At 44.2% G+C, this 25,000-nt stretch overlaps 1 protein-coding gene across 2 annotated transcripts in view; it reads left to right on the forward strand.

Annotated features, from left to right (window-relative positions):
* LOC139401320 (erb-b2 receptor tyrosine kinase 4b) overlaps window positions 1-25,000 on the forward strand; it is a 467,727-nt gene that overhangs the window by 277,296 nt on the left and 165,431 nt on the right. For both annotated transcript variants that reach the window (XM_071145653.1, XM_071145654.1), the window contains exon 3: window positions 5,376-5,562. In XM_071145653.1, coding sequence (XP_071001754.1) covers window positions 5,376-5,562 — 187 coding nt within the window. The remainder of the gene's footprint in view (window positions 1-5,375; window positions 5,563-25,000) is intronic.

The following is a 25,000-nucleotide window of genomic DNA, read 5'->3' on the forward strand; positions in this document are numbered from 1 at the left end:
TTGGAAATATTCAAAAAGCTGATGCAATTGTTGCCTCAATTTTCTAATTAGAACTAGCACAATATTTGGTACAGTGCAGGGACCCTCTCTGATCCACTTGACTGCTCTCCTCTCTCTCCTCGTTCCCCCTCCTCCCTCCTCCCTCCTCACTATCACTGTCTTTCTCTATTTCTCCTCTCTCTTTCCTCATTCCCTTCTCATTCTCTCTCCTTGCTCTACTTCCCTCTCTCTGTTTCTCTCTCTTCTTGTTCTAACTCCCTCCCTCCCCCTCTCTCTTTCTCTATCCCTAATCTCCCTCTCCATCTATTGCTCTCTCTCTCTCCTTGCCCCATTCCCTCCTGTTTCTATATCACCCCTCCCCCTCCTTTAGAAGTTGAGGTTTGAAGGACTCCATTTCAAAGCCAGACACGTCTCGGAGACTGAAGTGAAGGTTTTGTTCCGCTGCCTGGCACACTTCCGCTCTCAAACGCCTGAGTGAGCGTTGGGAGGGACGGTAGAGGAGGGAAGAAGAAATCCCACTTAATCTACTGAATCTTCCCTGTTCTGTTCTCTTTTGTTCTCTTTTCCAGAACTGTGACGTAGCTAGTAGTCCATGGATATTCAGGATATTCAGCTGTTTCTATCTAATCATCTCAGCCTCCTTCATCAGCATGATGTATGTGCTCTCTTTCTTCCTCTCTCTCTCTCTCTCTATCTTTCTCTCTCTCTCTCTCTCTCTCTCTCTCTCTCTCTCTGTACACACTGTATACCTTTGTTAGTATGCCGGACCGTCCTATAACACTTATTAACAAATTTACTCTGTGGCCTGGAGTGGGTGATATTCTGTTCCCTCCTCGCTTCTCCCCCCCCTTCTCTCCTCTCCCTCCTTCTCTCCTCTTATCTCCTCCCCTCCTCTCTTCCTCTCCATGTGTGATGGTCTACTGCACTACCTGTTGGTTTTGAAGCATTAGCATTATAGCACCCTCAGGCTCTCTTCACTTCCTGTCGAGATGAATCTGCATTACAATACAATATGTTCATATCATTACAATGCCAGGCACATCACTTAATGTAGTATCAATCCACAGCTATAGTACGGCACAGCCCGCAGCTAGGTGGCTAGGTGCTCCAAGACATGGCAAATAGGACCCAGTATGTGATTCTATTACAACACATTAGCTGACTTCATCATAGCTAGTGTTTCACCAATGCGTGTATGTGTCTCTGTATGCATGAAAGTCAAGTCTTGATACACCTCTAACCTCTCCATCTGAGGAGATGGAGATGGAGATGGAGGTGGAGGTGGAGATGGAGGTGGAGATGGAGATAGAGAGCCCCCATGGTATTTCGGTTGTAAAATAAATCCAGGGCATGCTTTATATTTAACAGGTAATTTACCTTCCTAATTACAGGGCAGTTAAATAGAGCAATACATTAAGTTGACCTTTGATAATATGAAACGCATGTCCCAAAACTCATTCCCGTTCCACTCTCACAGAGAGTCCATAGAAAAAGCAATCCACTTGGGATAGTATTGTTGTGGTCTTGTTGTAGTATTTCTGTAGTATTGTTGTAGTATTGTGGGTGTTTTCTCTTCACCAGCCGTTAATGAAACTAACCACATATTGATGCTATGCCATTGGCTCTCCCTCCAGCCCTTCATCACTACAAGTGGTTTGTTTTTCTTCATGCACTCTATTGAGTGAACAATCTGAAGTTATAAGAACGGTGTGTACCTGCCATCTCTCCCTTTGCGCCAGCCTGCACTGTGGGAAGTATCGATTTGGTGGCTGGAAAATAACAAATTAGCGAGGGAGAGAGGGAGTTAAGCAGTCTTTTAAAGTGAACAAAGGCACAGAAAGGAGCCCTGAAAACAAATATCAACAAGGCAAGGTTTAATCCTTTAATTAAATGAGTTGTGTTTTCTCTATTTATTTATCTATTCATTTTTCTCAATGATTTTTTATGCTGGTAGCAGGTTTTGGAGGTTGCTAGGTAACTGGTACAGGAAGAACTATTTGTTCCTGGTTGATGTGTTGTCTGGCAGTGAGTACGCACTTTGAGGACACACACACACCAATAGACACATGCACATATGCACACACACACATTGACAGGCAGGGAGGGAGGGGGTCTGAAGGAGCCACTGTGCCCATAGCAGGGTCACTGTTCTCAGACCCTTGCTGGTCCCCAAACAGTCTCAGCTGGAGCCCCAGGGTCATTAGAAGATGAGGAGGTTGACCTCCAAGACCCCAGCATGGTGCAATGTGTCTGTGTCGTGTCTGTACAGTGTCTGTGTCTGTGTCTCTCTGTCTGTCTGTACATGAGAGAGTCAGCCCCAGCCCTCTGTCCTTGGCCTATCAGACTTCTGTCTGATTGGGTGTGCACGGGTTTCATGCTTAGGGAGTTGTCTGTCAACAACCATGCGGAGAGAGGGAGAGAGAGGGAGAGAGAGGGAGAGAGAGGGAGAGAGAGGGACAGAGAGGGACAGAGAGGGACAGAGAGAGAGAGAGAGAGAGAGAGAGAGAGAGAGAGAAAGAGAGAGAGAGAGAGAGAGAGAGATGAGATGGAGAGAAAAGGATGAAAGGAGCCAGTATCCCCTGGGACCTCCTCCCTCATTCCGGTGTTCCAGTGTAGTTATCTCTCTCTCTATCGGCCCTATTAAGCATCACACAGACACACACACGCACACGCACGCATGCACGCACACACACACACACACACACACACACACACACACACACACACACACACACACACACTGTTGACACCTTCAGTCCTTAGGCACTATCTCTGTCTGTACTGCCTCCCTGTTCCTGCAGCTCTCTACCTGAAATATAATAAATATGGTGTCCCAAATGGCACTCTATTCCCTCTATAGTGCCCTATGACGTCCTGGCCAAAAGTAGTGCACTAAATAGGGAATAGGGTGCCATGGGAATGCAATCTAAGACCTGGTGTTCCTACCTAGATGGAGTTTGTTAGCTACTAAAGATATGACTAACAAGGATTCTGACTGCATCCGAAATGAGATCCGATCCCCTATGAAGTGTACTACTTTTGACCAGGACCCATAGAGAATAAGGTGCCATTTAGGACACAGGTGACGTGACTCTCTAAGCACTGCGTGAAAAACGTTTAAATGTTTTTGGTCAAAAACCAAAACCATTGTTCATATCCATTAAGCCAGGGTTCCCCAAACGAGGTCGTGTAGAGCTAGGGGGGGAACGAAATATGCACCCAGGGGGGCAGGACTATGTTTGGGAAACCCTTCATTAAGTAACTGGAGTCAATCATGACAGAACCATGACTGCTTCTGCCACCTCTGGGCCAGGCCTGGGCTGACGACAGCTGTCAGTGACGGGGGTCTGAGCCTGAGCAGTGGTGGCAGCAGCAGCAGCAGCAGCAGTGGAGGTGGCAGACGTGTGTGGGTGCATAACGTAGCGTGCAGCGGAGGCCTGTTGATGTCATTACTGTCACTGTTGGTGTTAGAGTTGTGACAGGCCTCTCTCAGCATCCCAAATGACTCCCTATTCCCTGTGTAGTTTACTGGCTCAGGTCAAAAGTAGTGCACTATAATAGGCAAAAGGGTGCCAATTCGGAGGCAGCCTCTCTCAGTCCGTGACCTCTAAGGTCAGCCACCATGACAGGGGTGGGGGGATGAGGGGAGGACGGTCATGTCACTTTGATTCATACTAGCTCTGGCTGGGTGGGTTTGCAAAGTCTCAGCGGTCATTATCCTTTCTAAATGTAATTTAAGTGTGAAGTGATGGTGGTGTTAATGTTGATGGCTGTCCTTCCGCTTCACCCTGCTACTGAGTGGAGCAGACACAAACTTGGAGCAGAAAGTTTTAGCAAAGTCTTCCTTGACCTATATCGGTATCTTACTCACACAGTTGCATCGTGACTAATTGGGTAGGTGAAAATGACCTTCTGATGAATCCGTTTTCAAAGCTACTCTGTGTCTATTTTAGCCTGATCCCAGATCTAGTTGTTTTGTCTTGCCAACTCCTGTGGTTGTTGTCATTGATGAAAACCATAGGAGTTGGGAAGATGGCATGAACAGATCAGGACAAAACAGACCTGGGACCAAGCTACCTTACATGGCCAAAAGTGTATGGACACCTCCCTACTCGTCGATCTTTTTCCAAAATCATGTGCATTAATATGGAGTTGGATCCCCCTTTGTTGCTATAACAGCCTCCACCCTTCTGGGACGGCTTTCCACTTGATGTTGAACATTTCTGCAGGGACTTGCTTCCATTCAGCCACAAGAGCATTAGTGAAGTCGGGGATTGATGTTGGACAATTAGGCCTGGCTCGCAGTCAGCGTTCTAATTCATCCCAAAGGTGTTTGATGGGGTTGAGGTCAGGGCTCTGTGCAGGCCAGTGAAGTTCTTCCACACCGATTTCGACCATCCATTTCTGTATGGACCTCGCTTTGTGCACAGGGGCATTGTCATGCTGAAACAGGAAAGGGCCTTCCGCCAACTGTTGCCACAAAGTTGGAAGCACAGAATCGTCTAGAATGTCATTGTAGGCTGTAGCGTTACACCGTTAAAAACAGCCCCAGACCATTATTCCTCCTCCACCAAAGTTTACAGTTTGCTATGCTTTCTGGCTGGTAGTGTTCTCCTGGCATCCGCCAAACCCAGTTTCGTCTGTTCGACTGCCAGATGGTGAAGTGGGATTCATCACTTCAGAGAACACGTTTCCACTGCTCCAGAGTCCAATGGCGGTGGGCTTTACACCACTTCAACCAACGCTTGACATTGCGCACGGTGATCTTAGGCATGTGTGCGTCACCTCGGCCATGGAAAACCATTTCATGAAGCTCCCGACGAACAGTTCTTGTGCTGACGTTGCTTCCAGAGACAGTTTGGAACTCAGTAATGAGTGTTGCAACCGCGGACAGACAATTCTTACATGCTACACGCTTCAGCACTCGGCGGTCGCGTTCTGTGAGCTTGTGTGGCCTACCACTTCGCATGAGCCGTTGTTGCTCCTAGACGTTTTCACTTCACAATACAGCACTTACAGTTGACTGGGACAGCTCTAGCAGGGCAGAAATTTGACGAACTGACTTGTTGGAAAGGTGGCATCCTATGACAGTGTCACGTTGAATGTCACAGCTCTTCAGTAAGGCCATTCTACTGCCAATGTTGTGTCTATGGAGATTGCATGTCTCTGTGCTCAATTTTATACACCTGTCATCAACGGGTGTGGCTGAAATAGCCGAATCCACTAATTTGAAGGGGTATCCATGTACTTTTGGCCATGTAGTGTAAATCTACAGTCAGTGTCCAGATTTTAGTGTATGTCTGTTTGTCTCCCTACAGTATCTCCTGTTTCGTGTTGTGTCTGATGTTCTCTCTGTCACCTCTCTTCTCTTCCAGTCTATCCGTGAGGTGACAGGCTATGTGCTGGTGGCTCTGAACCAGTTTGACTACCTGCCGCTGGAGAACCTGAGGATCATCAGAGGAACTAAGATGTATGAAGACCGCTACGCTCTGGCGATCTTCCTCAACTACCGCAGAGATGGGAACTTTGGCCTGCGCCAGCTGGGACTGAAGAACCTCACAGGTATGTGTGCATGGTCTGAGATGGGTATCCTGTAGGCTATCTGTCGCTGTGTCTCCTCTGTCTGACGCTCTGAGATCTCTCTCTCCCTCCCCTCTTTTTATGTGTTCTCTCCATTTATGTATCAGTTTGCCGACCAATTGAACATGGCTTAAAGTAGAGTTTGGCTTAAAGAGTCAAATAAATCAGGTTCCAGGCCTGCTGCACCTATACTATATTTCCAACTTTGTCTTCACATCTGTGTTTCAAACTGTAACAGTCAGACACTCTCCTTTGTTCTAGACGTAGTTTGTTGTGGTTGACTGCAAACGTTTGTGCTGTCTCTGGACGTGTGGAGCCAAACAAGGACAGTTTACAGTACACATAACCATGGGTCGATAGAACTTTATACATTTTTACTCAATTTCCTCTTTTCAGACAGTACATACTGTACTGTTACTCAGCCTAACTTCAGTGAAATCCTGACAGTCAGTGACTGTGTGTAAAGTCAGAAGCTCTGCTAGAAAATGACTACAATGAAATAAGTACTAAATGAATGTCTGTAACGTGTGAACCAAATGTTAGCGTCAGTTTAATGAGAATAAAACCGAGTTGTTTTGATCTTTTCAAATCAATTGTGTCTGTCTAGATGTAAAGCTAATGGGTTTTTACTGTGCTGCTATACTGACAGATTTGAATGAAAATCTCTTCACACTTATAGAGAGAGGAAGACGTGGTTGACCTAACTCAGCTATAGCTCTGTGCTTTCTGCTACTCTTTGTCAGTTTATTTCTCCAAACTATTTTCATTTGGCTGAAATGCAATAACATCTTAACCCCTTAACTCGTGGGATTTGGCCTATACGGATCAGGCTAGATGTAAATGTTTCTTACAGAAGAAACATGGAAAACATAGGAATAACCATGGTAGCAATTTAAAGGGAATAGTTTGGACATTTTGGGAAAATGATTAGACTAAAGGTGAGGACACAACAGTTGACCTGACACATTATACTATTGATTTGATGTGCATTTTACATTTACTGTACTTTTTACCATATTTGTTGATAACTAAATCTGAAAATGATCTAGATAACATGATAAAAATATTCTTGGAAAATTTGGGGTAGGTGCAACATAAAACAAAACAATGACAAGGGTTTGAGTGAGAGGTATAACTGTTGTTTCCACGTGGCCACACACCTCTCCAATGTGTGCACAGTTCCTAAGTCATTTCATTGCACTTTTATGACTCAAAGAAGTATTCAACTAGAAGGTCCTTTTTTGAGCTCTCCTAGTTGAGGAACCAGAGCAAGAACACTTGTAGTTGTTTTGTGTGGTACACAGCCCCTGCCTTTACACAATTACTGTTGTTGTTTACGCAATCCAAAAATGATCCATTATAAATCGCAATATGTGTCAGGCGGTCATAATTTGAAAACTTCTTCTATTGTCAACATGACCAGCTAAGTGCTAAAATATAATCTTACAGTGTTAGGCTTTCACAAGGCAATTCAGAGAAGCAGATTGTAATTTTGGTGCGCATAGAATGGAGTCATGAGTTGGGCTGTGGCATGCAAAAAACTGCTGGTCTCACGGTAAATGACCGTTAATTAACATGAACACATTTAGCATCTCCAGGCCTCCACGCATATAAGCACATACGAGCTGCTAATGCATGCCTTGGAACAACTACATTTTAAAAAGTCAAATAAATCATTTTAATATAAACCATTGCAATAAATCCATTATATTTTTTAGGCAGGTATAAAGAAACATTGTGATATAAAGAAAATGTATTTCGTAAGACCAGAATATGAGTTGGCATACTGTATGTTATCTGGCTATGCGCCATGCCATGGAGACTTGTTCATTTAGAAAACAAGATATGTGTACAGTGATTTCTTAAAGTATTCCGACCCTTTGACTTTTTCCACTTTTTGTTACGTTACAGGCTTGTTCTGAAAGGGATTAAATTAAAGCTTTTCCTCATCAATCTACACACAATACCCCATAAAGTCAAAGCGATAACAGGTTTTTTGAAATGTGAGCAAATCTATTTAAAAAATAAAACAGAAATACCTTATTTATGTAAGTATTCAGACCCTTTGCTATGATAATCAAAATTGAGCTCAGGTGCATCCTTGAGATGCTTCTACAACTTGATTGGAGTCCACTGGTGGTAAATTCAATTAATTGGACATGATTGGGAAGGAAAACACCTGTTTATATAAGCTCCCACAGTTGATAGAGCAAAAACCAAGCCATGAGGATGAAGGAATTGTCTGTAGAGCTCCAAGACAGAATTGAGTTGAGGCACAGATCTGGGGAAGGGTACCAAAATACAGCATTGAAGGTCCCCAATAACACAGTGGCCTCCATCATTCTTAAATGGAAGAAGTTTGGAACCACCAAGACTTCCTAGAGCTGGCCACCCGGCCAAACTGGGCAATCGGGGGAGAAGGGGCTTGGTCAGGGAGGTGACCAAGAACCTGATGGTTGCTCTGACAGAACTCTAGAGTTCCTCTGTGGAGATGGGAGAACATTCCAGATTGACAACCATCTCTGCAGCACTCTACCAATCAGGCCCTTATGGTAGAGTGGCCAGATGGATACCACTCCTCAGTAAAGGGCACATGGCAGCCTGCTTTTCCAAAAGACACCTAAAGATTCTCAGAACATGAGAAACAAGATTCTCTGGTCTGATGAAAACAATATTGAACTCTTTGGCCTGAATGCCAAGCGTAACGTCTGCAGGAAACCTGGCACCATCCCTACGGTGAAGCACGGTGGGGGCAGCATCATGCTGTGGAGATGTATTTCAGTGGCAGGGACTGGGAGACTAAGTCAGGATCGAGAGAAAGATGAACGGAGCAAAGTACAGAGAGATCCTTGATGAAAACCTGCTCCAGAGCGTTCAGGACCTCAGACTGGGGTGGAGATTCACCTTCCAACAAGACAAGAACCCTAAGCACACATCCAAGATAATGCAGGAGTGGCTTTGGGACAAGTCTCTGAATGTCCTTGAGTGGCCACGCCAGAGCCCAGATTTGAACCCGATCGAACATCTCTGGAGAGACCTGAAAATGTCTGTGCAGTGACGCTCCCCATCCATCCTGACAGAGCTTGAGAGGATCTGCAGAGAAGAAAGGGATGAAACTCCCCAAATACAGGTGTGCCAAGCTTGTAGCGTCATACCCCAGAAGACTCGAGGCTGTAATCACTGCCAAAGGTGCTTCAACAAAGTACTGAGTAAAGGGTCTGAATACTTATGTAAATGTGATATTTCCGTTTTTTCTTTTTAGTACATTTGCAAAAAAATATATAAAAAACAGTTTCTGCTTTGTCATTTAATACATTTTAGAATAAAGCTGTAATGTAACAAAATGTGGAAAATGTCAAGAGGTCTGGATACTTTCCAAATGCACTGTATGTCCCATGCCATTTTTTATATTATATGATTTTATAGTAAGAAGAATATAATTTAACATAGCGGAATAAAATAGTAAGGACATTTTTCCCAGTCCAGAGCGAGTGCGAGCATACATGGATGGAGTGGCTATGTTGAGCATAAAGTGATAATTTGAAACTGGTCATATACGCTAGATTTAGAGTTATTTGGCAATTTTTGTTGTGAATGAGACAAACCATTGAATGTCTTAGAAATCAAACATATATGGGCTACATGATGAGGCTATTGCACATGCTTTTCTCTCATCAAGTGATCGTATTTTCACCCATCAGACTATTCTCAATTGAATCTTGTCTATGTTAAATTAGTTTTGATTTAGAATGGCCCATTATCAAATGGGCAGGAACAGGGGCAGAGGAAAAAGACATGTCATCCATCTAATAGCTGATGGAAGCCACTTTTCAGCTGGGTTGTTTTTCTCACTAATGCGGGTGCTGTAAGCTACTCTGATTATTTCACTCCACAGATCAACCACTGTGTGAGAGCATGCAGCCTCTCGCTGTTCTCTCTCTCTGTTCTTGCCAGTGTTTCATTTGGGAAATCAAGTGAAATCTGTCGAACATCAACATGTTTTCACAACCAACCATATTTCATGAAAGTGTTGACAGCCCCTCTCTGTACGCATGAGAAAGGAATGAAGGAGGGGAGGAGATGGAAATGCATGATGAGTGAGATATTCTGTAGCTAAAGGTAATGTGTCAACCTATTAATTATGAAAATATAAATAATGCTGTATTACTAGGTTATTCAAAATCAAATACAAATGTACTATAATTGGAGGCTTACACTGTAAGCCACCCAGCACAATAAATGAACCAATAGCATTGTCTAGGTCTACAGGCCCACCTTCGCTCCCTGACTCATGGATATCATTTTTGGAGCGTAGTATAAGGTAACCAGTCCATCCAGTATGGATAACAATACAGTCTACAGCCAATTTTGGAGTATAGTCTCGACCAAATTTGTACCACAGACATTTTAGATTGTCTTTGTTTTTCTGCTGTGAATAGTATGCGGTAGGTTTTGTATTGTCGAACGGCACAATCATCGTTTTATATGGGCTATCTCTCTCTCTCTCTTTCTCTCTCTCTCTCTCTCTCGCTCTCTCTCTCGCTCTCGCTCTCTCTCTCTCTCTCTATGCAAATGGGCATTTTGAATGAATCATCACCTTAAAAAGCTCTGTCCATTTCATTATGTTAAGGCTTTAAAACAACATACACATCAACCATGTTTTCCACTCCGTTTCAACCTGTTGTTGAACTTCTTCCTTCAAATTGATCAATCACAGTGAGGTGAGTTTTAAAAGCACATACTGTTTTGATGATAAGGGTTTGATGTGATTTTTGAATTATTTTGCATTGACATCAGAGTGGTTAGAGAGACAATACAGCCCTGAGTACCAGGCTGTTAGGACCTGATGGAGGGACAATACAGCCCTGAGTACCAGGCTGTTAGGACCTGATGGAGGGACAATACAGCCCTGAGTAGCAGACTGTTAGGACCTGATGGAGGGACAATACAGCCCTGAGTAGCAGACTGTTAGGACCTGATGGAGGGACAATACAGCCCTGAGTACCAGACTGTTAGGACCTGATGGAGGGACAATACAGCCCTGAGTACCAGGCCATTAATGACCTGATGATCTTTCGGGAGTTGGGTACTACCATGCATGTCCAGAGTGCATAAGAGGAGATTACTATGACACAATGGTCAAATGTGCAAAAATTGCCCAAGTAGCGGGAGGGATGAGGGCAGCTTCTTGTCGCTCTTGGTGCTCAAGTTCAAAATCCATACAGAGCTGTGAAGCGGAGACCCTGATCTCTGATGTCATATATACTATGGCATGTTGCTCACAGCCACCGTGTTCCAATTTAGGAGATTATCAGTGATCTTTCTGAATGGTGATTGACTGATTGGCACCTGACCTGTTCTTGGGAAGCTGTATGTGTAATATTTTGTATGTCTAGTTTTAGCACCAGTATCCACTGAGGTCTAACCAGACTAGACTGGTCCCAGATCTATTTGGTCGGCAATATGAGTTGACAAGACAGCACAAACAGATCTGGGACCAGGCTTGCTAAGCCCCCAGCAGAATCTGATAATGGTAACCACGTGCTGGTTTTGCATGGAACAGAATGAAAAGGTGTATGTCAGGGAGAACCCTTTTGGTTCCAGGTAGAACCCTATTGGGTTCCATGTAGAACCCTTTCCACAGAGGGTTCTACATGGAATCCAAAATAGTTCTACCTGGAACAAAAAAGGGTTCTCCTATGGGGACAGCCGAAGAACCCCTTTGGAACCATTTTTTTAAAGTGTAGCCTGTTTTTAACCTGTAAGCTACGTCTGTATACGTACACACTACTTTAACATTGTTCCTTTCCCTGCATTTACTCTGCAGTACTCTGCAGTCGTACATACCCTGTCCGTTTCCCTGTGTGAATTCATACTGTGTTCTCTGTACCTGCGTACCAGTTCCTGAGTTATGTTTATTGAGTGCATTGCAATTATGTTGCAATTATATCCACGTTATGTTGCTCCTGTGTTAAAGTAACTGTCCAGTGAAAATCTCACTTTTAAAAATGTATATTCTGTTTTGGACTCGCTATCATTACCGAAGACTGGGGCTTCATCACAAATGTCACCCTATTCTCCCTCTCTCTCTCTCTCTCTCTGTCTTCCCCCTCTCTCTCTCTCTCTCTCTCTCTCTGTCGTCCCCCTCCCTCTCTCTCTTTCTCTCTCTCTCTCTCTCTCTCTGTCGTCCCCCTCCCTCTCTCTCTCTCTCTCTCTCTGTCTTCCCCCTCCCTCTCTCTCTCTCTCTCTGTCTTCCCCCTCCCTCTCTCTCTCTCTCTCTCTCTGTCTTCCCCCTCCCTCTCTCTCTCTCTCTCTGCGGTGGGTGACCCTTTACCTTTTAGAAGTGATGTCAGCAGTAGCTCTTTAAGATGCTATGTTCATAAACGAAGGACATGAATAACAGGCTTTGGCCAGACACCAGGGTTACATCCCAAATGGCACCTTATTGACTATGAAGTGCATTACTTTTGACCAGAGCGCTATGGGCCTTGGTCAAATGCCGTGCACTATAGAGAGAATAGGGTGCCTTTTGGGACACAACCCAGTTCTGTCAGGAGCCCTTTAGGGCAGTAGTGGTGCGTGAGTACAATCACCAAGCCAGAAAGAAATACATATTACAACCTATTGTGATAATTGCCTTGTTTGCTCTATAACCTGTTAGTTCATATGCCTTGCCACCATTGTATATAGACCTAAAGGCAGAGACAATAAGAAGACACAGTGGTAGAATAAATTCAACCACACCTTTATTTCATCACATAACCGGAGCGCAACATCTGTCCGGTGAAGTCCACAAAACATATTGCATGTAACAAACAGTTACTCTACCTGCAGCATGGTCAAACAAGTTCATGTTTCCGACATTTAATGGACTACTGAACAACTTCATTTAGAACCACGGATAGTTACCGCAAGTCTTAAAGAAACAGGAGCTACATCTACTATTCCAGGACCATTTCAACATCATCAAATCACCTATGCTTAGTCTAATACAGTGACAACTAAGAGATACCAAAAACAATTTAGTCCAATCAACATAAGCTGAATATGATGTGGCTGTCCATGGTTCTGATTTGTGACCAGATTCAGGAAACTAGGTGTATGTCGCAAGTCACGACTTCACAGGAGAGTTGTTTGAACGTAAAAAATACAGGTAGTGCGATAGGGAGAGTAATGTTCAGTGAGCTGTTCTCTCTCTCTCTGTCTTCCCCCTCCCTCTCTCTCTCTCTCTCTCTGTCTTCCCCCTCCCTCTCTCTCTCTCTCTGTCGTCCCCCTCCCTCTCTCTCTCTCTCTCTCTGTCTTCCCCCTCCCTCTCTCTCTCTCTCTCTCTCTCTCTTTCTGTCTTCCCCCTCCCTCTCTCTCTCTCTCTCTGTCATCCCCCTCCCTCTCTCTCTCTCTCTCTCTCTCTGTATTCCCCCTCCCTCTCTCTCTCTCTGTCGTCCCCCTCCCTCTCTCGCTCTCTCTCTCTGTCTTCCCCCTCCCTCTCTCTCTCTCTGTCTCTCTCTCTCTCTCCCTCTCTCACTCTCTCTCTCTCTCTCTGTCTTCCCCCTCCCTCTCTCTCTCTCTCTCTCTGTCGTCCCCCTCCCTCTCTCTCTCTCTCTCTCTCTCTCTGTCTTCCCCCTCCCTCTCTCTCTCTTTCTCTCTCTCTCTCTCTCTCTGTCGTCCCCCTCCCTCTCTCTCTCTCTGTCTTCCCCCTCCCTCTCTCTCTCTCTCTGCGGTGGGTGACCCTTTACCTTTTAGAAGTGATGTCAGCAGTAGCTCTTTAAGATGCTATGTTCATAAACGAAGGACATGAATAACAGGCTTTGGCCAGACACCAGGGTTACATCCCAAATGGCACCTTATTGACTATGAAGTGCATTACTTTTGACCAGAGCGCTATGGGCCTTGGTCAAATGTCGTGCACTATAGAGAGAATAGGGTGCCATTTGGGACACAACCCAGTTCTGTCAGGAACCCTTTAGGGCAGTAGGGGTGCGTGAGTACAATCACCAAGCCAGAAAGAAATACATATTACAACCTATTGTGATAATTGCCTTGTTTGCTCTATAACCTGTTAGTTCATATGCCTTGCCACCATTGTATATAGACCTAAAGGCAGAGACAATAAGAAGACACAGTGGTAGAATAAATTCAACCACACCTTTATTTCATCACATAACCGGAGCGCAACATCTGTCCGGTGAAGTCCACAAAACATATTGCATGTAACAAACAGTTTCTCTACCTGCAGCATGGTCAAACAAGTTCATGTTTCCGACATTTAATGGACTACTGAACAACTGCATTTAGAACCACGGATAGTTACCGCAAGTCTTAAAGAAACAGGAGCTACATCTACTATTCCAGGACCATTTCAACATCATCAAATCACCTATGCTTAGTCTAATACAGTGACAACTAAAAGATACCAAAAACAATTTAGTCCAATCAACATAAGCTGAATATGATGTGGCTGTCCATGGTTCTGATTTGTGACCAGATTCAGGAAACTAGGTGTATGTTGCAAGTCACGACTTCACAGGAGAGTTGTTTGAACGTAAAAAATACAGGTAGTGCGATAGGGAGAGTAATGTTCAGTGAGCTGTTCTCTCTCTCTTAGATGTCTGGAAGTAGCTGGCAAGTTAGTGCAGAAAGCACGAATCAACCCTTAAATAGATGGGTGGGGCTAAGGCTTAAGAGGGCGTGAACAATGCTTAAATAGATGGGTGGGGCTAAGGCTTAAGAGGGTGTGAACAATGCTTAAATAGATGGGTGGGGCTAAGGCTTAAGAGGGTGTGAACAATGCTGAATGGATGTAGACAAAGAAGGGCTCTCCAATAGTAGTACCAAAACATTAAAAGACGGTTTTCTCAAAATTGAGTTTACAAGTTGATCAACTTTCAAAGCACAGTTCCTTTCCCATTGTTTCCTCAAATACAGTGTATGATACCATTTTGTAGCTCTGAGTCTCTACTTTTATCCCGTGTAAAAAAAAATGAAATTCAAATGTTGCTACATAAGACCGAATCACCAAATGTGGTGAGTCACATTTGTGTGTGTCTGTGCATGTGTGTGCGTGCGTGCGCGTGTGTGTGTGTGTGTGTGTGTGTGTGTGTGTGTGTGTGTGTGTGTGTGTGTGTGTGTGTGTGCGCGTGCAAGTAGAAAAAAACATGTAGAGAAACACCAATGCCATCCTCCTCTTTTTCATGTTGACGAAACGGTCTATAACTCTGTCATACAGTACACATTTTTATTTTTTGTTGTGCTAGGCTACCTGGCTAAAGTGCTTGCTCGCGAACCTAACTTCCTTTCATGGGCAACTTTAGCCAGTTAACATTAGCCTTTTACATTTAGCGACATATTAAACTTCCATCCTCTCAGTCCAGGGGCACAATGTATGAATTTATGGTTGGATCAGATTCATCATTATAATCATTGGTAAATATGGAGAGTCAAACCACCAATCCAAATCCTTATATGGCTAACACGCCACTGCTTTAGGGTAACATGGTAGGTAAGGTACAGTTAACATATAGACCCATATCACTCACTGTCCTGATAGGCAGTGTGTCTGCAGTCTGACTAGCTGGTGACTGTCTGGTCAGTCATAGAGAGAGAGAAGGATGAAGAAAAGGAAGAGAGAGAGTGAGAAACAGACAGTGAGAGAGAGAATGGTGTGTCATCACTAAGAGAGACGGAGCGCGTGAGAGAGAAAGTGAGAGAGAGAGGAGGAGAAAGAAAGAGCGAGAGAGAGGGAAGAGGGGGAGAGAGAAAGGAAAATAAAGAGGGAGGTGAAAGCCAAAAGACATTGGTGGCCAGAGACCACACCATACAGTGCCTTCGGAAAGTAGTCAGACACCTTGAATTTTTCCACATTTTGTTACGTTACAGCCTTCTTCTAAACACTTGTTTTTTCCTCAGCAATCTACACACAATACCCCAAAATGACAAAGCGAAAACAGGCTTTTAGAAATGTTTGTTAATTTATTAAAAATAAAAAAACTGAAATACATTATTTACATAAGTATTCAGACTCTTTGCTATGAGACTCAAAATTGCACCAAGGTGCATCCCGTTGCCAGTGATCATCCTTGAGATGTTTCTACAACTTGATTGGAGTCCACCTGTGGTAAAGTCGATTGATTGGACATGATTTGGAAAGGCACACACCTTTCTTTATAAGGTCCCACAGTTGTCAGTGCATGTCAGAGCAAAAACCAAGCCATGAGGTCAAAGGAATTGTCCAAAGAGCTCCGAGACAGGATTGTGTCATGGGACAGATCTGGGAAGGGAACCAAAAAATATCTGCAGTATTGAGGGTCCCCAAGAACACAGTGGCCTCCATCATTCTTAAATGGAAGAAATTTGGAACCACAAAGACTCTACCTAGAGCTGGCCGCCCGGCCAAACTGAGCAATTGGGGGAGAAGGGCCTAAAAGGCACCTAAAGGACTCTCAGACCATGAGAAACAAGATTCTCTGGTCTGATGAAACCAAGATTGAACTCTGGCCTGAATGCCAAGCGTCACTTCTGGAGGAAAGCTGGCACCATCCCTACAGTGAAGCATGGTGGTGGCAGCATCATGCTGTGGGTATGCTTTTCAGCGGCATGGACTGTGAGGCTAGTCAGGTTTGAGGAAAATATGAACAGAGCAAAGTAGAGAGAGATCCTTGATGAAAACCTGTTCCAGAGCACTCAGGACCTCAGACTGGGGCGAAGGTTCTTCCAACAAGTCAATGACCCTAAGCACACAGCAGAGACAATGCAGGAGTGGCTTCGGGACAAGTCTCTGAATGTTCTTTAGTGGCCCAGACTTGAACCTGATCGAGTATCTCTTGAGAAACTTGAAAATAGTTATGCAGCCACACTCCCCATCCAACCTGACAGAGCTTGAGATGATCTTCAGAGAGGAATGGGAGAAACTCCCCAAATACAGGTGCCAAGCTTGTAGCGTCATACCCAATAAAACTTGAGGCTGTAATAGCTGCCAAAGATGCTTCAACAAAGTACTGAGAAAAGGGTCTGAATTCTTATGTAAATGTCAAATGTCAGTATTATTTTTACAAATTTGCCCAAGTTTCTAAAAACTTGTTTATGCTTTGTCACTATGGGGTATTGTGTGTAGATTGATGTGGGCAAACGACATATTAATCCATTTTAGAATAAGGCTGTAACGTAACAAAATGTGGAAAAAGTCAAGGGGTCTGAATATTTTCTGAATGAACTGTACATAATAAAACAGTGTACTGTATGTTTTCTGTTATGTAAGAATAGACCGATTACAGGACTAACGTTAATTCACAGGGTTATTGCACGGCACAAATAGAACAGTGAGTTTCTGCCTCCTTCCCAGCTCGCTCAGAGACAGTGAATAATTTAAACTATGCTCATTGTTCTACTTGGTCATTCCTTCCTCCACAGACATCCACACATCCACTTTTACGGGCTCCTAACCAACTGTGAAATGTTGTTTGTTTTTTTGCATTGTTAGTAACTCATTTTAGTCATAGTGTTGCTGCTATCGAGACGATAGGCAAATATCGTCTCGATAAGAGACTTATGACCGAAAAGAGCTTCTGAACACCAGAACAGCGATTACTCACCTCAAACTAGAAAAATTATTTTTCTTTAATGAGTCCAACGCAAAGCATATACTGCTTTGTCGAGACAAGGCCCAAATCCCTGTCAACCACGTGAAGAAAAGACTGAGAAAAAGGAGGGTGGTGTGCCTCGTAAGAATTTGCTGACGAGTGGATAAACCATCCCTATTATTTGCCAACATGCAATCATTGGAAAACAATCTGGAAGGTCTACGGTCAAGACTATCCTACCAATGGGACATTAAAAACTGTAATATCTTCTGTTTCACCGAGACATGGCTAAACGACGACATGGATAATATAGAGCTGGCTGGCTACTCCGTGCATCGGCAGGACAGAGCAGCTACGTCTGGTAAGACGAGGGGCGGGGGTGTGTGTCTATTTATCAAAAACTGCTGGTGCACGATGTCTAAAATGTAAAAAGTCTTGAGGTATTGCTCGCCTGAGGTAGAATAACTCATGATAGCAGTAGACCACACTGTCTACAAAGAGAGTTCTCATCTATATTATTCGTAGCCGTCTATTTACCACTACAAACTGATGCTGGCACTACAGTGCCTTGCGAAAGTATTCGGCCCCCTTGAACTTTGCGACCTTTTGCCACATTTCAGGCTTCAAACATAAAGATATAAAACTGTATTTTTTTGTGAAGAATCAACAACAAGTGGGACACAATCATGAAGTGGAACGACATTTATTGGATATTTCAAACTTTTTTAACAAATCAAAAACTGAAAAATTGGGCGTGCAAAATTATTCAGCCCCCTTAAGTTAATACTTTGTAGCGCCACCTTTTGCTGCGATTACAGCTGTAAGTCGCTTGGGGTATGTCTCTATCAGTTTTGCACATCGAGAGACTGAATTTTTTTCCCATTCCTCCTTGCAAAACAGCTCGAGCTCAGTGAGGTTGGATGGAGAGCATTTGTGAACAGCAGTTTTCTGTTCTTTCCACAGATTCTCGATTGGATTCAGGTCTGGACTTTGACTTGGCCATTCTAACACCTGGATATGTTTATTTTTGAACCATTCCATTGTAGATTTTGCTTTATGTTTTGTATCATTGTCTTGTTGGAAGACAAATCTCCGTCCCAGTCTCAGGTCTTTTGCAGACTCCATCAGGTTTTCTTCCAGAATGGTCCTGTATTTGGCTCCATCCATCTTCCCATCAATTTGAACCATCTTCCCTGTCCCTGCTGAAGAAAAGCAGGCCCAAACCATGATGCTGCCACCACCATGTTTGACAGTGGGGATGGTGTGTTCAGGGTGATGAGCTGTGTTGCTTTTACGCCAAACATAACGTTTTGCATTGTTGCCAAAAAGTTCAATTTTGGTTTCATCTGACCAGAGCACCTTCTTCCACATGTTTGGTGTGTCTCCCAGGTGGCTTGTGGCAAACTTTAAACAACATTTTTTATGGATATCTTTAAGAAATGGCTTTGTTCTTGCCACTCTTCCATAAAGGCCAGATTTGTGCAATATACGACTGATTGTTGTCCTATGGACAGAGTCTCCCACCTCAGCTGTAGATCTCTGCAGTTCATCCAGAGTGATCATGGGCCTCTTGGCTGCATCTCTGATCAGTCTTCTCCTTGTATGAGCTGAAAGTTTAGAGGGACGGCCAGGTCTTGGTAGATTTGCAGTGGTCTGATACTCCTTCCATTTCAATATTATCGCTTGCACAGTGCTCCTTGGGATGTTTAAAGCTTGGGAAATCTTTTTGTATCCAAATCCGGCTTTAAACTTCTTCACAACAGTATCTCGGACCTGCTTGGTGTGTTCTTTGTTCTTCATGATGCTCTCTGCGCTTTTGACGGACCTCTGAGACTATCACAGTGCAGGTGCATTTATACAGAGACTTGATTACACACAGGTGGATTGTATTTATCATCATTAGTCATTTAGGTCAACATTGGATCATTCAGAGATCCTCACTGAACTTCTGGAGAGAGTTTGCTGCACTGAAAGTAAAGGGGCTGAATAATTTTGCACGCCCAATTTTTCAGTTTTTGATTTGTTAAAAAAGTTTGAAATATCCAATAAATGTCGTTCCACTTCATGATTGTGTTCCACTTGTTGTTGATTCTTCACAAGAAAATACAGTTTTATATTTTTATGTTTGAAGCCTAAAATGTGGCAAAAGGTCGCAAAGTTCAAGGGGGCCGAATACTTTCGCAAGGCACTGTAAGACTGCACTCAACAAGCTGTATAAGGCCATAAGCAAACAATAACATTATCATCTAGAAGAGGCGATCCTAGTGTCTGGAGACTTTAATGCAGGCAAACTTAAATCCATTTTACCAAATTTCTACCAGCATGTCACATGTGCAACCAGTGGGAAAAAACTCTTGACCACCTTTACTCCACACACAGAGACACATACAAGGCTCTCCCTCGCCCTCCATTTGGCAAATCTGACCATAATTCTATCCTCCTGGTTCCTGCGTACATGAAAAAAATTAAGCAGGAAGTACCAGTGACTCGCTCAATACGGAAGTGGTCAGATGACGCTGATGCTACGCTACAGGACTGTTTTGCTAGCACAGGCTGGAATATGTTCCGGGATTCATCCAATGCTAATGAGGAGTATAACACCCCAGTCACCGGCTTCATCAATAAGTGCATAGACGACGTCCCCCCCACAGTGACCATACGTGCATATCCCAACCAGAAGCCATGGATTACAGGCAACATCCGCACCAAACTAAAAGCTAGAGCTGCCACTTAAAAGGAGTGGGACACTAATCCGGAAGTTTATAATAAATCCCACTATGCCCTCAGACGCACCATCAAACAGGCAAAGTGTCAATACAGGACTAAGATTGAATCCTACTACACCGGCTCTGATGGATTACAGGCAACATCCACACCGAGCTAAATGCTAGAGCTGCTGCTTTCAAGGAGCAGGACACTAATCCGGACATTTATAAGAAATCCCACTATGCCCTCAGACGAACCATCAAACTGGCAAAGCATCAATACAGGACTAAGATTGAATCCTACTACACCGGCTCTGATGGATTACAGGCAACATCCACACCAAGCTAAAAGCTAGAGCTGCTGCTTTCAAGGAGCAGGACACTAATTCGGATGCTTATAAGAAATCCCACTATGCCCTCAGACGAACCATCAAACTGGCAAAGTGTCAATACAGGACTAAGATTGAATCCTACTACAGCGGCTCTGACGCTAGTCAGATGTGGCAGGACTTGAAAACTATTACAGACTACAAAGGGAAAACCAGCCGTGAGCTGCACAGTGACGCGAGCCTACCAGATGAGCTAAATGCCTTTTATGCTCGCTTCGAGGCAAGCAACACTGAAGCATGCATGATCGCACCAGCTGTTCTGGACGACTGTGTGATCACTCTCTCCATAGCCACGTGAGCAAGACCTTTAAACAGGTAAACATTTACTAAGCTGCGAGGCCAGACGGATTACCAGGACGTACTCAAAACATGCGCGGACCAACTGGCAAGTGTCTTCACTGACATGCTCAACCTCTCCCTGACTGAGTATGTAACCTACATGTTTCAAGCAGACCACCATAGTCCCTGTGCCCAAGAAAGCGAAGGTAACCAGCCTAAATGATTACCGCCCCGTAGCACTCATGTCGGTAGCCATGAAGTCCTTTGAAAGGCTGGTCATGGCTCACATCAACACCATCCTCCTGAATAACTTAGACCCACTCCAATTCGCATACCGCCCAAACAGATCAACAGATGATGCAATCTCAATCGCACTCCACTGCCCTTTCCCACCTAGACAAAAGGAACACCTACAGTGGGGAGAACAAGTATTTGATACACTGCCGATTTTGCAGGTTTTCCTACTTACAAAGCATGTAGAGGTCTGTAATGTTTTATCATAGGTACACTTCAACTGTGAGAGACGGAATCTGAAAGAAAAATCCAGAAAATCACATTGTATGATTTTTAAGTAATTAATTTGCATTTTATTGCATGACATAAGTATTTGATCACCTACCAACCAGTAAGAATTCTGGCTCTCACAGACCTGTTAGTTTTTCTTTAAAAAGACCTCCTGTTCTCCACTCATTACCTGTATTAACTGCACCTTTTTGAACTCGTTACCTGTATAAAAGACACCTGTCCACACACTCAATCAAACAGACTCCAACCTCTCCACAATGGCCAGGACCAGAGAGCTGTGTAAGGACATCAGGGATAAAATTGTAGACCTGCACAAGGCTGGGATGGGCTACAGGACAATAGGCAAGCAGCTTGGTGAGAAGGCAACAACTGTTGGTGCAATTATTAGAAAATGGAAGAAGTTCAAGATGACGGTCAATCCCCCTCGGTCTGGGGCTCCATGCAAGATCTCACCTCGTGGGGCATCAATGATCATGAGGAAGGTGAGGGATCAGCCCAGAACTACACGGCAGGACCTGGTCAATGACCTGAAGAGAGAAAACCATTAGTAACACACTACGCCGTCATGGATTAAAATCCTGCAGCTCACGCAAGGTCCCCCTGCTCAAGCCAGCGCATGTCCAGGCCCGTCTGAAGTTTGCCAATGACCATCTGGATGATCGAGAGAAGGAATGGGAGAAGGTCATGTGGTCTGTTGAGACAAAAATAGAGCTTTTTGGTCTAAACTCCACTCGCCGTGTTTGGAGGAAGAAGAAGGATGAGTACAACTCCAAGAACACCATCCCAACCGTGAAGCATGGAGGGGGAAACATCATTCTTTGGGGATGCTTTTCTGCAAAGGGGACAGGACGACTGCACCGTATTGAGGGGAGGATGGATGGGGCCATGTATCGCGAGATCTTGGCCAACAACCTCCTTCCCTCAGTAAGAGCATTGAAGATGGGTCGTGGCTGGGTCTTCCAGCATGACAACGACCCGAAACACACAGCCAGGGCAACTAAGGAGTGGCTCCGTAAGAAGCATCCCAAGGTCCTGGAGTGGCCTAGCCAGTCTCCAGACCTCAACCCAATAGAAAATCTTTGGAGGGAGCTGAAAGTCCGTATTGCCCAGCGACATCCCCGAAACCTGAAGGATGAAGGATATGGAGAAGATCTGTATGGAGGAGTGGGCCAAAATCCCTGCTGCAGTGTGTGCAAAACTGGTCAAGAACTACAGGAAATGTATGATCTCTGTAATTGCAAACAAAGGTTTCTGTACCAAATATTAAGTTCTGCTTTTCTGATGTATCAAATACTTATGTCATGCAATAAAATGCAAATGAATTACTTAAAAATCATACAATGTGATTTTCTAGATTTTTGTTTTAGATTCCGTCTCTCACAGTTGAAGTGTACCTATGATAAAATTACAGACCTCTACATGCTTTGTAAGTAGGAAAAGCTGCAAAATCGGCAGTGTATCAAATACTCGTTCTCCCCACTGTATGTGAGAATGCTGTTCATTGACTACAGCTCAGCGTTCAACACCATAGTATCCACAAAGCTCATCACTAAGCTAAGGACCTGGGACTAAACACCTTGCTCTGCAACTGGATCCAAGACTTCCTGACGGGCCTCCCCCAGGTGGTAAGGGTAGGCAACAACACATCTGCCACCCTGATCCTCAACACTGGAGCACCTCAGGGGTGTGTGCTTAGTCCCCTCCTGTACTCCCGGTTCACCCACGACTGCGTGGCCAAGCACGACTCCTACACCATCATTAAGTTTGCTGACGACACGACAGTGGTAGGCCTGATCACTAAACAGCCTATAAGGAGGAGGTCAGAGACCTGGCAGTGTGGTGACAGGACAACAACCTCTCCCTCAATGTGAGCAAGACAAACAACGACGGGGCTGAAATGGAGCGGGTCGAGAGTTCCTTGATGTCCACATCACCAACAAACTATCATGGTCCAAACACACCAAGACAGTTGTGAAGAGGGCACGACAGGGGAAACTGAAAAGTACTACAGCTGCACCATAGAGACCATCTTGACCTGATGCATCACTGCCTGTTATGGCAACTGCTCAACATTTGACCATAAGGAGCTACAGAGGGTAGTGCGTATGGCCCAGTACTACACTGGGGCAAAGCTTCCTGCTGTCCAGGACCTAAAGACTAGGCGGTGTCAGAGGAAGCCCCCCAAAAAATTAAAAGACTCCTGTTACCCAAGTCATAGACTGTTCTCCATGCTACCACACGGCAAGCGGTACCGGAGCGCCAAGGCAACAGCTTCCAATCCCAAGCCATAAGCATGCTGAACAATTAATCAATTGGCCACCCGGACTATTTACATTGCCCCCCCCCCCCTTGTTTTTACTCGCTGTTTATTAATTATGCATAGTCACTCTACAAATGACCTGTACTAACATGTGCCCCTGCACATTGACTCGGTACCGCTACCCCCTGCATGCAGCCTTGTTATTGTCATTTTCTTGCGTTACTTTTAGATTTTCTTTCATTTTTTTACTTTAGTTTATTTAGTAAATATTTTCTTAACTCTATTTCCTGAACTGCATTGTAAGTCAAGGGCTTGTAAGTAAGCATTTTACGGCAAGGTCTACACCTGTATTCAGCGCACGGGACAAATACAATTTGATTTGATGAATTATTTTCTTTGGGATGGAAAATGTTGGTGAGCAGCTTTCTGTAGTGCCAGAAGAGTCTATCTCAACATTGTCATACTAGGTTGTTCACAGACAACGCTGAGAGTCCAGAGGCAGACACAGTGAAAAGAGGCAGAGAAGTGTTTGAAAGTCAACCTTAGTAAGTGGTGTGGAGAGGAGTAAGAGGGACTTGTGTTGGTGAATCTGAATTTGTTCTTTCTTTACTACTGTCTCTCGGTCTCTTTGTATATATTTTGCCATTATCCTCCAATATTTTTGTCATGCTCCTGCTATATCAAGCCTTGGGAGCTGGTCTCTGGGTTTCAGGCTATGGCACGCACACACACACGCACGCGTACACACACTCCCTCCCTCCTTCAGTGTATCCCTCTCCAGTACACTTCAACAGGCACGGAGCGGCGAAGTCATCTATATTGGCCCCCTGTCATATTATCCTGTCGTTCCTTTCATACCCTGCTCTCTGGAGATGTGTAAAACGATCGATATGATCTATACGCGACATATAAGAGGATAAAGGTTGTTAACCACACACGGGGCTAATCTGGAGACTGATAAAATGGACCCCACTGTATTGAACCGACCTGAATCCTAGGAGGTAGAAATTGCCCTGGATAAAATCAATTTGTAGCTGGTATATTGCAATATGGCTGTATTGATTTTCTAGTAGGGTCTGTGTAGGAGACTGTGTAGGATTAAAAACACTGATGGGTTTTGCTGGGACTGCTGGTGCTGGGGGTTTCCCCGTCTTTGTTTTGAACCTTTTAATCAGGCTTAAGTTAGTCATCCTAATGAATATGGAACAGGAAATACACTCACGAACACGCTAAGACACACTAATATAGGATTAGTTACTAGATCTGTTTCCTGATGTCTCTCACTCAGTCTCTGTCTTTGTGTCTCTATCCCTCGCTCTTTCTTCTTTCCATGTCTATATCCCTCTTTCTCCTGTCTCATCTACACCTCTCTCTCCCCCTGCTGTCCCCTGTATTCTCCCTGTCCCTATCTGCAAAACCATGTACCTAGATGTCTCTTTCTTTCCCTGTCTTCCCCTCCAGAAGCAAATGATTGCCGTTAATTATACATGTATGCTTTCCATTACAGGGAAATTATAACTATTTTCATGCTAGGAAAACATTTTCCTTCTGCTTCTCAGTTTTTTAGTTTTTTGTATTTTTGTGTCACCTTGAACACAACAGTAGCTAGCAGCCGAGGCGAGTCGAGTTGGGCTCAGTGCATTCACATGGTAATTGCTGCCTGCTGAGTTTCCACAATAATAACCGCCT

The sequence above is a fragment of the Oncorhynchus clarkii genome, chromosome 3, assembly GCF_045791955.1.
Source record: "Oncorhynchus clarkii lewisi isolate Uvic-CL-2024 chromosome 3, UVic_Ocla_1.0, whole genome shotgun sequence".
NCBI classification, from domain to species: domain Eukaryota; kingdom Metazoa; phylum Chordata; class Actinopteri; order Salmoniformes; family Salmonidae; genus Oncorhynchus; species Oncorhynchus clarkii.